Source organism: Ochotona princeps, chromosome 10 (genome assembly GCF_030435755.1).
Source record: "Ochotona princeps isolate mOchPri1 chromosome 10, mOchPri1.hap1, whole genome shotgun sequence".
In the NCBI taxonomy this organism is placed as follows: Eukaryota; Metazoa; Chordata; class Mammalia; order Lagomorpha; family Ochotonidae; genus Ochotona; species Ochotona princeps.
In genome coordinates this window covers 53,798,906-53,812,785 of record NC_080841.1, presented here as the reverse complement: position 1 = coordinate 53,812,785, position 13,880 = coordinate 53,798,906, and the positions used below count along the sequence as shown (strand labels likewise).

General features: G+C 44.7%; 1 protein-coding gene across 6 annotated transcripts in view; it reads right to left on the bottom strand.

Moving 5' to 3' along the window:
- FRMD4A (FERM domain containing 4A) overlaps window positions 1–13,880 on the bottom strand; it is a 571,779-nt gene that overhangs the window by 305,320 nt on the left and 252,579 nt on the right. For 2 of the 6 annotated variants that reach the window (XR_009246200.1, XM_058669457.1), the window contains exon 1: window positions 12,974–13,119. The exons of 2 other annotated variants lie outside the window; for them this stretch is intronic. Coding sequence is in view for 3 of the 4 variants with exons in the window: in XM_058669457.1 (XP_058525440.1) it covers window positions 12,974–13,039 (66 nt within the window). In the remaining variant the exon portion in view is untranslated. Of the gene's footprint in view, window positions 1–12,973; window positions 13,121–13,880 lie in introns of those variants that run through there. 2 more of the 6 variants (XM_058669458.1, XM_058669456.1) reach the window with 2 other exon arrangements.

The window sequence follows — 13,880 nt, the reverse complement described above, 5'->3', positions numbered from 1 at the left end:
GTTAGAAGCGCAGTTTCATACTGCTTAGAAAATGAACCCGGGAAAAAGACACTTAGGGGGAGGGGTGTAGTGGAAACGGGGGGCGGGGGGGCAGTGCCAGCACAGTCATCCCTCGCAGACACACATTAAGAGGCAGTTAAAGAAAGCATCAAGTTGATGTGGGAAATTCCAAATATACAACAATCGGGCTTTGTTCGTAATTGGTTCCATATGTGCAGCTGGAGAGTCAGCGAGAGGGTGAGAGGGAATGGGAGCAGGCAAAGATGGAATCTCTGATTCGCCCACAGTGCATCCCGGGTGAGGCGGTTCAGGTTTCTCTCTCCTTTCTCTTGCTTCTTTGTATTGCATGGTTTCACATCTTGGGGGGGGGGGGGAGGATTGAATACATCAGGAATGATCCCCAGTTATTTAGCCCAATCAGTAGACTCTTTTTTTTTTTAAATGCACTTGACTATGGGAGGGTTTCTGAACAAAGGATAGGCACATTTTCACAACTTTCAGCCTAGACTGATGGGATTACATCCTTCCCTGGGTCTGGGAGGAGGCAGTGGTTCAGCTGAGCTGAGACATCCCTGTCTTTTCCCTGACTCTGGCTAGGTCAGAGCCCTTGAGAGCAGGATTTATTTATATTTGACTGAATGCAACTTCCTGTTTCCCAGAGGTATTAATGAGTGTTTTACTGAAGAGCTCAAGGTTTCATGGCACAGTTCAGATCATAGGGGACACTTTGATGAACTAAGTGCAACTAAAACACAAACACATGCATTTGATTAAGGCTAAAATACATACAGAAGAGAATGTTAATGGAAACAAAAATAACCCTAGGCCAGACTCCCACACATTTGAGCCCCACACATTCCAGTCCGGTCTCCTGGGGTGGGGGTGGGGGAGCAGGATCGCTTTTCACATCAGCACAAGAGCCTCGTCCTAGCTAATGGAGCCTTGCCAGTCCCCTTAGACAAGATGACCACCTCCTCAGAGTTATTTCAAGGCTCCTAAAGGTCAACCTGACCAACAATATCTTTCTGATTATCTTGCTGGGGAATGGGGGAGGATAGGAGAGGGCAGTTAAGATTTATATGTTTAAAATTAATTATTGAGCCTAAAGTATGCATTTCCAGTGTTTATGTCCAATGTTAGAATACAAACATCTTCTCAGGAGGGGACAAACATTCCCACCTTAGCAAATATGGCTACTTTAGGAGGGGCCAAGGGAGGGAAAGTTGGAGGATACCCATTTGTAGGCCATGTTCTGGGGGTGTCACCAGCAGGCATCTCAAGGGAGGCCGTGAGTTTCACCATGCCCATTTACATGCCAAGAAACTAGGAACCCACTACTTGACCAGGACACGTGGCTAGAAGTGTCAGAGCTAAGATGAAAACCAAAGTGAATGCATTTGATTTCAGGACTTAATTTTGTCCACTCTACTCTCACCTGTCCCAGGACCCGCTCAGGTTTGGAAATCCAGAAAGGAGACAGATGAACAGGACTCAGTAGGTAAATGGACAATGTTCTGTCTCTGAAGCTGAAGGAATTTCAACACAGGACATCATGTTAGATCAAGGGAGGTCTAATGCCTCTAGAGGTCTAGTGGCTCTGCTGCCCTGCTGTCACTTGGAACTGAGCACAAGTGTCCGAAGTGCTGGGAAGCCCAAAAGCTCTGGCGAAGGAAGCATAAGCCTGGTTCGAGGCTCCCAGGGAAGAACTGTGATATCAGAGTCAAGGGCTAAGGTCACCTGCTGGAGGTGGATACTACAGGAGACCTCCCCAACCCCTGCTGAAGTGGGAGCCACTACTGGAACATTCTCCAGGATCATGGATGGGGTTGAGGAACAGGAGGAGGTGGAAGAACATTACGCATCTCCTTTCTACTGTCTCCAAATCTCCCCTAGCCTTTTGGAGCCAGCTGACTTGGGCCTGGAGAACAGTCACACAAATAGGGCACAGATAGGTGGAGGAAGAGCTCTGACTACAAACAGACCCAGTGCCAGCACTCAGGGACAGAGATATGGGACAAAAGGACTCAAAAAAATGGTGAATTCTGGGGTAAATGCAAAGAGAACAGAGAGCAATGGGGAGCACAAGTGCTGCCTAGAGAGAGCAGGGGTTTTCAAAGATGTGGACAATGGATGCCCTATGTATGAGGGAACAGCCTTGTGGCCGCTGGACAGAAGGGGTCGATGCCATGGTGAGAGTGCCAAGTGGCTCTGCAGAGACAGTAAGATAAGGCCCTCCTCGGCTCTGCAGTCCCACGAGCTGCTGCCTCCTGGAGCACAGCACATCAGGCCGGTGGAGCTTCTTGTTTGTTTATTTTAGAACATTTCCTTCCAGCCTCAATGAAAATGTTTACATTACAACTCTGGGATGAAGACACATAGGAATCAACTAAGCCATGGTTCAGGAAAATTGATGGTCTTGTCAGTGCCAAAGCAACACACATCTAATTAGTCTGGCATTCTTGGTTGTGTGTAGAAGGACATGAGGTGGCGTTTGGGATAATGGGGAGAGAAAGCATTGTATAATACCAGTGTTAGTGGAAAGTGGCAGGACAGAAAGTGTGTACATGCACGGGGGCCAAGGATGGCACTGGTGCATACTGCAACCTGTGTGAAGGAGGGTTGATCTGTTCATGGGGTTCTGGTCCCAGGCACAGAAATGAGCACTACTCATTGTAACCCCTGCCCAGGGTGAGCCTAAAGCACCAGCTTCAAGAAGTGTTTATCCAACTGGTTGCTCAAGGCCTGAAATTCCTACTGGGAAAGCTAATCCTGTTGGCTCCCTGCAAATCCACCCAGAAGCATATATTATCTTGGAGCTGTGACTTGCCAGCCTAAGTAACTCATTCACACTGTCTGGTTTTGTTCATTTGGCACAATAGTCCTGAAAGGATCTGTCCTAAGACAGAGAGGTTTCAATGTGGGGGAGGTGACCCAGGACACCCAAAAGGTGGGGAGTCACACTGAGGCACAGGGGGCAGAGGGCAGGCTGAGGCCATAGGAGCCAGAGGGGAAACGCAGGGCTGAGGGAGTTAGGAAAGTGAACTGATGTGTCCTCTGGAAAGAAGGCCGTAATCCCATAAAAATGGCATTGTCTTCATGCTGCTTTTTGTCCTTTCTATTGTGAAAAGTGAAATACCACTTACATTAAAGAAACAAAAGCCATACAAAGCAGCGCATATAAAAATGCCTTTGCTCCCAGCTTAAGCCACTATTTCTTGTAACATCTGGCAGGCTGTGAAGAAAGAGAAAAGGAGGGAGATGGCTGCTGGCCTGCTTCATGTCTAGTGACAGGGATACTGAGGACCCCAGTGTGGGGTATCCAGTGAAATTTTTGTTTATTTTTAAAGATGCATTTATTGAAGAGGTAGCGTTAGATACAGAGAGGGAGAGACAGATCTTTCTTCCGTTGGTTTACTCCCCAGATAGCCACAATAGTTGCAACATGCTGAAGCCAGAAACCAAGAACCTGGAACTCTAGCCAGGTCTCCCATGTGGGTGGCAGGGGCCCAAGTTCTTGAACCATGGTCTGCTGATTTCTCAGGAATCTTAGTAGAGAGCTGGGCTGGAAGTGCAGCTGCTGGAACTCGAACTAGGGTGCCCACAGAGAAGGACCTAGATGTTGACTTGGGTCAGACATGGGTTGCTTGACAGAGTTGGTCTTGGTGCTCAGCATGCTGTGTGAGGGGCAAGGAAGCAGCAGGTAGAAAAGACTAGGCATGTGGGGCCCAAAACAGAGAGGGACTTTGGAAGTGAGACAGTGATGCTGGGAATCACATGATACCTGGGGAGGAGAATAGGTTCTTTAAGCAGCCCACACAGCCCTCCTAGGCCAAGAATTGGAATTTTTGTCCTCAGGAAGGGTCACTGTCAGCCATGACAGCTCCAAGCAGAGCAGGCCTCCTGCTCTGACCTCTCCTCCCACCCAATTCAATACTGGCTGAGCTGGAGGTGCCTCAGTGAGCAGGGGCAGAGGGAGACCTGTTGGGGAGGTACCTGGAGAAGGGGTTTGCACATTGACCTTTCTCACTGCAACTACAGCCTCAAACCAACCCTGAGCCAGGGCAGGGAAAGGCAGTGACTGTAAATGAAGTCTGGACTTATTAATTACTGTCCCGTGAAGCAGACAGGAAGATAAGCAAGGCAAAATGGAAGTAAACTTCCACATGAAGAAAACATTTTTAAAATACATTTGGACCTCATCAAACTAAGAAGCTTCTGTACAGCTAGAGAAACAATCAACAAAGTAAAAAGGCAACCCACAGAATGGGAGAAGATCTTCGCACACGACATAGGTGATAGAGGGCTAATCTCCAGAATATACAAAGAGCTACAAAACAACCAAAATGTCAAAACAAACAAGCCACTCAAGAAATGGGCATGGGAAATGGGCAAACATTTCACAAAGGAACAAACCCAAATGGCAAATAAACATATGAAAAAATGCTCAAGTTCCCTGGCAATAAGGGAAATCCAAATTAAAACATCAATGAGGTACCACCTAACGCCAATAAGACTGGCCCACATGAATAAAAGCACCAACAACACTTGTTGGCGAGGTTGCGGGGAAAAGGGATCCCTACTCCACTGCTGGTGGGGCTGCAGGCTGGTACAGCCTCTATGGAAATCAGTATGGAGAATATTCAAACAACTCAAAATCAACATACCGTATGATCCAGCAATAGCACTCCTAGGAATATATCCAGAACAATTGTTTTATGAGAAACCAACATGCACTCCTATGTTCATAGCAGCACAATCAGTAATTGCAAAAACGTGGAAGCAACCAAAATGCCCATCAACAGAGGATTGGATAAGAAAGCTATGGTTCATCTACTCCATGGAATACTACTCAGCTATTAAAAAAAACAAAATGCAGTTCTTTGTGGCCAAATGGGCCCAACTGGAAACCATAATGCTAAGGGAAATGAGCCAATCCCAAAAGGTTAAATACCACATGTTTGCCTTAATTTAAGATGATATGATGTTATATATAACATGTTATGTTATGAATGTTATATGTTGTATATAAACTAAAATTGAAATGTAAGTGAGGTGGTCACAGATGGTGGCTAGGAACTCTCATTTACTTTTAACATATTGGTTACTCATTACTATGTCAATTAATTCCATAATGATGTAAATTTTTGCTGATGATATGTTGGAGCTTTCAATTGACTGGGATGATACTCTGCTGGCTCTGTCTTCAGACCAGAAAGGGTATACCTAAGAAGCCGTCGAACTTGACTGGACAATAAGATGCTGGACTCTATGTTTGGTATACGCTTGCAATGGGGGAATCTCAACTGAACTTGAGCTGTGGTTATGCAACAAGGTGGAGGAATCCACCATGGTGGGAGGGTTTGGGGAGGGGTGGGGAGAACCCAAGTACCTATGAAACTGTGTCACATAATACAATGTAATTAATGAATTAAAAATAATAAATAATAAAAAAAGAAAAACACACACTTGCACAAAAATAAAATAAAATAAAATACATTTGGAACATTTCTAGCATTGGAAGCAAAGCCATCATTTCCTAGCTCAGCCAACCCAGGTAATTTACATCATGTCCCATTAGAGGAAGCTGTGACTAAAGTTATTTTTTAAATGCTGCCTACATCTGTAATAATATTATTATTTTTTGCTTGAAAAATGGGTCAACCTAGACCAAGTATGAAACTCAATATCCCTAACAGGACCAAGACATCAAGCGACACTCCTGTCACCAGCTACCACAGTCCCGGGATCTGCCAGATGACATCCAGCTTACAGTGTGGGAGAGTTAGGACTTTCCCTGTTCTTGGGGGCAGATGTTTCCTCCTCCCATGGCTTTTGGAAGACACTGTGTAGCTAGTTATGGAGGACAGATAAATTCTCCTTTCCCTTCTCTTCCTCCTTTCTCATTCCCTCCCTTCCTCCCTCCCTCCATTCTTTCCTTCTTGCAGACTTCATTTATTATTATTTATTCATGAGAAGCCGGGAAAAGAAGATGAGAGAAGTTTAAGTGTAATTATTCAGCTGACTCCTCTATCATCCTCAAAGGGAAACATGAAGGTCTGAGATGAGTGAGTTAACTACTGCTTCTGAAGCGATCTTACCTCTGCTCTTGCTATAAGCCGTACCAACCTCTACGACATCGGCCCTGGCCTTCTCCGAACGCACCCTGTTATTTCACTGTATCACTACAATGTTCATTCAATAACTGTTCTACTGAATGTCCAACAGAATAATGCACCTCTTCAGTAGCACATTCTATCACAAGCATTGTTTCAGTGGTTTTTAAATTTACAGATTTAATTAATTCTCACAATACTTCATCAAATGGCCACTGTTACATTTCCCCAATGATGATCAAGTGACAGAAGCATACAGAAGTACAGGATTTGTCCAGAGTAACATGAGGAGTGGGCTTAACCACTGCCCTTTCCTATATCATTACTCCACTCAGATGTTGGGACAAGAAAGGGAATCATAAGGCAACATTTGCTTATTAGAAGTTTCTTTTAATCCTCCAACTCCCTGCTGAGGTGTCTGGTAAAGTGAATGAGCACTGGCCTTAGCCCTGAGTCTGTACTGCAAAGTCACTGAACACTTAACCAACAGGATGAAGTAACAGTGAGGTTTGTGAAAGCTTATTGTTCATTGCACACACACACAGGTACGTGTGCACACACATACATGGCCATTTGCATCCACATCAATTCTGCAGTCTCTTTGTCGCCTTGGTTACCACTATTTAGCTTTCTGCTTCTCCAATTCTTCTTGGCCATAAGGTCAATATTAAGTCCATTTGAATTCCTTAAAAGTCACCTGGCTTAGTCATATATTTTAATATAAGGTGACTTCTTCTTTGATTCTTTTAGCAACCACTGTTTAGGATGTTTCATTTGAGTAGCTGATGAATTAAATTGCCCTCTTCTCATCAACTCAAAAATAGGCATCCAAGACAAAGGCAATCAGACTCAGACCTTACGTGGTCCCAGGGCTAGGGAGAGAATGCAGCACACATGGCACAGAAACCTTGTGTACTCACTGGGCAGTCTACAGTCTCATTAAATCTTTTGGCAATGATCAAGTCAAAGAACATGTCACATAGAAAATATTAATGACCTGTGTGGAGGATTAGTCGATATTGTGCTTCCATATACCTTGCTGCATGGGCATCAAACACAAGGCTCATTAGTATGCTGGTTCATTTCCTCAGATCCACAGAAAGACCTTGCTTGCAAGGCGGATTTGATTCTTGCACATGAAGGTCCTTCCCCATCTGTCCTGGATAGCATTTGCCCCCATCACAGCACTCCTCTTGCCATTCCAGCATAAGGCCAACTCAGGGAATCAATGGCTATGGTCTGAACTAATGACTATTCTGCATGGTGGTAATACCTTACTGTGTATGCTATTAGGAATGATGGCATGCCCAGGGCCCAAGGAATCAATAAGAATGTTGGGATGCCCGTGTGATGCAGCAGGGAATAAGCTGACCTGTGTGGAGCTGGCAGTGTAGATTGGCTTTCAAGATCATTTAGCAAAGCTCTTTTTCACGTGCTGTCAGTTGTGGATGGATTTTGATAACTAGCATTGATTTGCCATGTTTATGCAGTGTACTTTGCACAGGGTAAACTGTGTAATTGCACCTGGAATGGCAAAATAAATAATGTCCTTATCTATGGTATTGACTACCAAGAATTAGCTGAAAATATATAGAGTGCTGCCAAGCAAAGTCAACGGATGCTGATCTTTTATTTTCATTAGGCTTAACTCTAATTTCATGTATCTCAGATAAACATTGGGTGGCAAATAATTTATATGCCTCTCTGCTTCTAACTTCCATACTTCCTTTTGCCAGGAAGAGAAACTTAACACACTATTGTCTTCAACAGGAGAATAAGTCATCTGGATTATGTGATCTCACTGCAGATATAATGAATGACAGTTTTCTTTGAAATCATTGGATTACTTTACGTTCTACACTGAGGAATATATGCTCTCCAGGCTAATTGCCCACTTTGCTAGGAGTCTTTGGGATAACCCACATGGTCTATATTTTTCCAATGTGTTGAACATTCCGACTAAGAAGTGAAGTGGAGAACAAGCCTGTAAATACACTCTGGATTTCAACAGCACACAAGCAACCATTGGGTAAGTTATTTGGCATGAAGGCAGGCATTCAATAATACGAATTTACTTTTCATGTGTCTTTTCTCAGGGGGTTTACTAGGAGATAGTTTCCAGCGAAAGACTATCAAACCTTAGGAACATGGCTTCCAAAAAAAGGAAGATCACAAGAAAGCTACCAGAGTTCCAAGCATAGTGGAAAAGAGGATCCTCAAGAAAGCAGTTATGCAGAAGAACAAAGGGTGAGCTGGGTCAATGTAGGAATGCAGGAGGATGGAAGGCTCCACAAAGTGTCTCAAACAGGTAAAAAGCCAAAAAGTAGAGGTGGGGGGTGGGATGGGCACTGGGTGGCTGATGAGTTTACCAAATTGAGAGTTCTATAACTGTTTTAGAGATGTTAGAGAAAAACAATTGATAAGCACAAAAGTACTCAAAGAAAATTGAAACAATTATTAACTCCAGGAAAAAATTATCAATTTGCAAACTCTGTCAATATATTTAGAAGATAGCATGTAAGAGATGTGCATGTTTGTGGTCCTGTTGAGTGATAGTTTAAACCTCATCTTGCAACCTGGCAGAATTACATGTCAAAAATTGCATAATTAATAAAGCACAAGTATAATACTGAGGAACCAGGAATGAACCACCAGACACAAAAACTAAAAGATACACATGATCAGTGCTGGAGAGAGGGTTTCAAAGGTTGGGAGAAAAAGTCTAGAGCCTGGAGGTATTCTTTAATAGCCTTATAGAAAGCCCCAACTTTGAATTGTTAGGTGTGAACATACAGTATTTGGATAGAAATAAACATTGCTATAAATGGAAGGAGAAAGGTTTAAGCCAGATAAAGAATGAGAGCCAAAGAATGCCATTAGCAGAAGCCCAGCCAGGCAGTGGAGAGGTGGAGTCCCTGCTTTCTCATTGAATGAATTTAAATCTAGTTATCAGATCATTTACTCTAACAAGGAACGTTTCAGCAAACCTGCCTGGTTTCCTCTGAGCTGTTTCCCTTCAGTGATATTGCAGGACTCTCCTCCTATGGATGTTATGGAAATACCACTGAAGGCAAAATCACTAACTTCACATGGTAGGGCACCATTTACACAAGAAGAGGGCAGCCAGAAAAAGTGAAGTAGGATAAAGACACCAGTAAGGGCATTGTTGACAATTCTGGAGCTGGTCCTAAAGAGACATTCAAATCACTTGGGTCATGCTCCTCTTTGGTGCTCCTGATTTGAGGCTCAGGATCCTGTGTGCATTTGCACGTGAACATGTGTGCATATCTAGAGGGGCATGATATCCTCTTAGGAGCCCTGCAGCAAAGCAGCAAGAGGAGCCCCTGAGTGGTGACAACTCATTATGAAACACCAGGTCTCATACGCCCTTTTTATCTCATCTTACAGAGCCCTTGCATTTCCACAAAGCCCCCCAGTGGCCCTTTGTAATCCTGGAAAGGAAGTGTCAATATGGAAACAGCTGTTCTTGAGATAGTGGGACTACATCCTAATGAGCATGCTATAAGCTGCAGAGGAAAGCTGTGGCTAATGGGCCTCTGATGCAAACACTCTTTCTAGGCAACTGCTCATAGGAGAAAGCCTATGGCTGAGAAGACACATTAGCTTACAGATTTTAAGTCCCTCTCTTGTTGTTATTTAGGTTTCCATTTCCCCAAACCCTGTAGGACAACAGGAAACTCTCCACGGCTCTTTGTGGGAAATGGTTCTGGAAAGACAGTTCAAAGTCAGCCGGCTCAGGAGCTCAATCCAGGAAGCCAGCTGGAGTGCTCAGGGTTCCATCCCCTGTCAGCTGCAGAGCTCAGAACATGGTGTCTCCTGCCATTTGGGTAGCAGATAGGTGAAATGGCTGCAGGTGGATGTAGGTGGGAAGACTCAACATTCTCAATAGTTCAGGCTGTAGTTGGGAAGAGGCGCCGCTCCCAATGGTTCAGGCAGGGGCGTAAGATGGTAATAGAGGGGACTTTCAGGGAAGAGGAAAGGGAAATGGCTGTTAGTGGTAAAGAACTTTCTAAAAATAGCTGTCTTTTCTAGTGCGAAGGTGAGAGAAGAAGAAAACTGATTTAATGACAGTCATGGCTGTATCAGGCACAGCTCCAGGAACCTGTGAGATATTACTTCTGTTTTTACTACAACTGTGCAAGCTGGGTAGTGTTAGCTGCATGTTACTGATGGCAACAGTGAAGCTCAGAAAAATGACTTATTTGTACCAAGCTGGGGCTGAGAGTTAGGTCAATGTGACTTGGAAGTATACTCTCACTTTCCCTTTGAGAGATGTACACAGGTGGGAAAACCACACAGAAGATCAAGGAAATGTTTTTGGCAAAGACTCTCTTCCTTTGAAGACAGAAAATTTTAATTTGGAGGGTACACACAAAAACTCCTGCAGTACTCAATAACATCCCACATTTAATTTACGTATTGGTCATGAGGTTGTTTCTTTTTTTTTTTGGTACATGAATATGGATGTATGCTTTACAAGTTCTTCATTTCATGTATTCCTTACACATAACAAATTAACAATAACAAATTAACACCAGCAAAACACTCTATTTTTTAAAATCAAATCTAGTGACTTCTTCAATATCTGGCACCACAGTGGCCTCTGATATGACTGTGAGGGGCAGGATTACAACCTGTGAATTCTTTCGTCTACATCTTATTTTCTCCAACAAAAATTAAATGTTCCAGTGAAAACAGAAAATATTCAGTATAAAGCAAGTGACTGATGATTTATATCTACTGGGGCTGATGTGTACAATATTTGGGGTTCCTCAGAGGCTACAAAGGTGCCCTTGCCTTTCTGGGACTCAAAATCTTTTGGGAAGGCAAGATTGGGATATGGGATAGTGAACAAAAAAAATGAGTGGAACAGAGTGGCAGAGCTACAGGAATCCATGGGCCCAAGCGGTTAGTGAGAACTAGCAGCAGAAACTGTACAGAGGAGGGAAAATCCCTCTGCTCCCTGAACACGTATGAATGTCAAGCAGTCCCAGAATCAGGATTATAGGCATAAGATACAGAAAGAGAAAGGACATGCTGTCTGGGCTGATGGTGGCCAGTATGGCTGCAGTGGGTAACTCCCAATGGGAAACAGTAGGAGGGGAGGTGACAAAAGAACTTGGTCTTCCAATCCTTCTCTGATCAGGCCCAAGCCTGTGTCTAGTTGCTTGAATTGGTCTGGTTGAAGTCACAGAAATACTAAAGAGGAATGGGCATGGAATGTTGCTACAGAGAGCAGGCAAGTGCTACCTCAATAAGGTTAAAAAAAATGGTGTGATGATATTGTGTTGAGGTGATGATAGTCGGTGGATGGATTGTGGGAGAAACCCTGGATGCAGGAGAGGCATTAGAAGGTTAGTTTCAGGGGAAGTAAAAAGGATGCAAACTGTGATTCTGAAAAGAATGAAGTGTGGGACAGCAACCCTTTCCAATCAGGAGGGGAAAGAAGCCCAGGGCATGGGAAGACTTAGGGTCAGGAGGGAAGGGCAACAAGGACTTTGTGGCTTTCACCAAGTTTGCAATGAGTTTCTTTTACTCTGAGATAATCAAAGTCACCCAATCCTTCCATCATGCTATAGTCGGTCCTCCTGCCAACTCTCACGCCTCCCACTAGTCTAGGCAGTGATGCCTGGACAGCTGCTACCAGCCATTAGGCAAACTTCCCTGTCCTGTCTGCATTCATACTTCTGAGAAAGCGATGGCCTTGACTGTAAATCTCCCATCCCTGAAATCCAGAAGGACGACTCCCTCCAGGACTTTTGCTAGCACGACGTTGCCGTCACGTGAAGGCAAATTATAAATTAAGAGAGGGAAACAGTCGGCCCCAGATTCTCACATCTGCCAAAAACATACTGCTCTGTGGAAGGCCCCTGAAAGGCGACTCAGTGATGGATAGTGCAGAACCTGCCAGCCCTGCAAAGCCCTGTGCAGCTCTGAGATACAGGTTGGCAGGTCCTCCAAACCTCACACAGCCTCCACCCCAGGGAAGGGGGAGGTGCGTGGGGGCCAGCACCAGAGTTGTTTTTGGAATGGGAATGCTTGCAGCTGACACCACCTGCCTGTCTCATAGTCTCTGGCTCCCTAAGCCCTGCTCAGCATCACCAGACCCACAGACCTGCCACTGATAAAGATCCTGCGAGTGAGAACAATGGCAGATGGTTTGGGGGTGGGACCTGACATTTACAGTGCTGTGAATTCCAGGGGTTTTCAGACACTCTGTTGCTCAGATTCACACAGGCCCTGATGGGTCCTTGTCAGCTCTCTCCCCTTTAGAGGCAATGGCACTCAGACACTCTCCTCCCGGATAATCATAAAATCAATTCCTGACAACTCTTGGTAACAGAACACCTGCAAGCATGAAAAGGAGGCAGACACTGGGATTCTAACAGTGAGGTTCACCACTCCAGCTGGCACTCAGCATTCTCTACGCAAACAACTCAGTGCAAACACCACTTCCCCCGCCCACCCACCAGCCCCAACCCTGTTTTCCTGGAACAATCACACACAAACAAACTGGGTTCTCCCAGGGACTGCTCACTCAAGCTGCTTTGATCTGTCCTGGCACATCTTTTCTACTTCTTCACTCCCACTCATTCAGACTTGTGCAAACTCCTCGAATGAAAGGGCTGCATTTCTGCTGCTCAGCCTGTACAGATCATTCCAGGTCTTTTGGTGTTCCTGTATCCTATGGCTCTCTCTCATTCAACAAGGTACCTGAGTAAGAAATTGTGACACCTTGTGGGAATGAGATAGCTGCAGATCACAGCTCTGATTTAATCCTGGGGCAGTGTTCTAAGGGCTTTCAGGCATGGCGGGAGGAGAGTCTCATCTTTACTTACAAACACGTCCATGAGCAGGTGTTCCAGCGTCACCTCGAAGTCATCGAATTTGGCAGCTAAAGTCATGCTGAATGTTCCAGCCCCAGCTGGTTCAAACTCCTTAGCTCAGCGAACACTGTCAGCGCCAAATTTAGTCACAACACAGAGTTGCCACTAATGGGAAGTGGAAACCCTTAAAATAAAACAGAACATCACAGAGTATACTGCTTAATCTTTGAAGCCAAAAACTCAAAGGAATTAAAACAAACAAAAACAGCAACAAAAAGCTTTGTCACTAGTACTAGGGGACTATACTGGGTACAAAGATGGCAGGAGGAGAGTCCAGCTGCTGCCTTCTACGGGCAATCTCAAAATTAGAGGAGCTGGCCAAGTGTAGGCTGCCTCCACAGCACAGGAGAGAGAAGACGGCATCAGAGGCTGCAAACAGGAGTGGCGAAAGTGGAAGAAAGCACAGACTCTGGTATTTATAGGGCCACATGTTTTTGACTTGAGCCCGCTTCTCAGTTCATTTCTGACCTTTTACAAACAGCTAAGCACACTGGAGCGTATTGTCGGATGGGGGCAGTGGGTCCTGCAGAAGCTGGCTGTGACCAATGCTAGGGCAATTCACACAGACGTGCCATCAATAGTTCTTTGTAAAAAAAATCCTATCAGACCTTGTTGGGAACCCGATGACAGAAAAGCACACAGTCTTGTGATAAACAAGAGGAGCAAAGTCGTGCGGGTACTAGAGCTTTCCTCCGACTATGATTAGAGTCCTCATGTGATCCAGGAAAAAATCCCATCTCCTGTGTCAACTCCTCATGCTTCTGCCACTTAAAAGTCTAAGAAATCTTGCAAATGCCCTTTCTCCTCTGCTTGCAGTTTGCCTTTTTGTTGTTTTAACCTCAAAAGTCTAACATTGTGG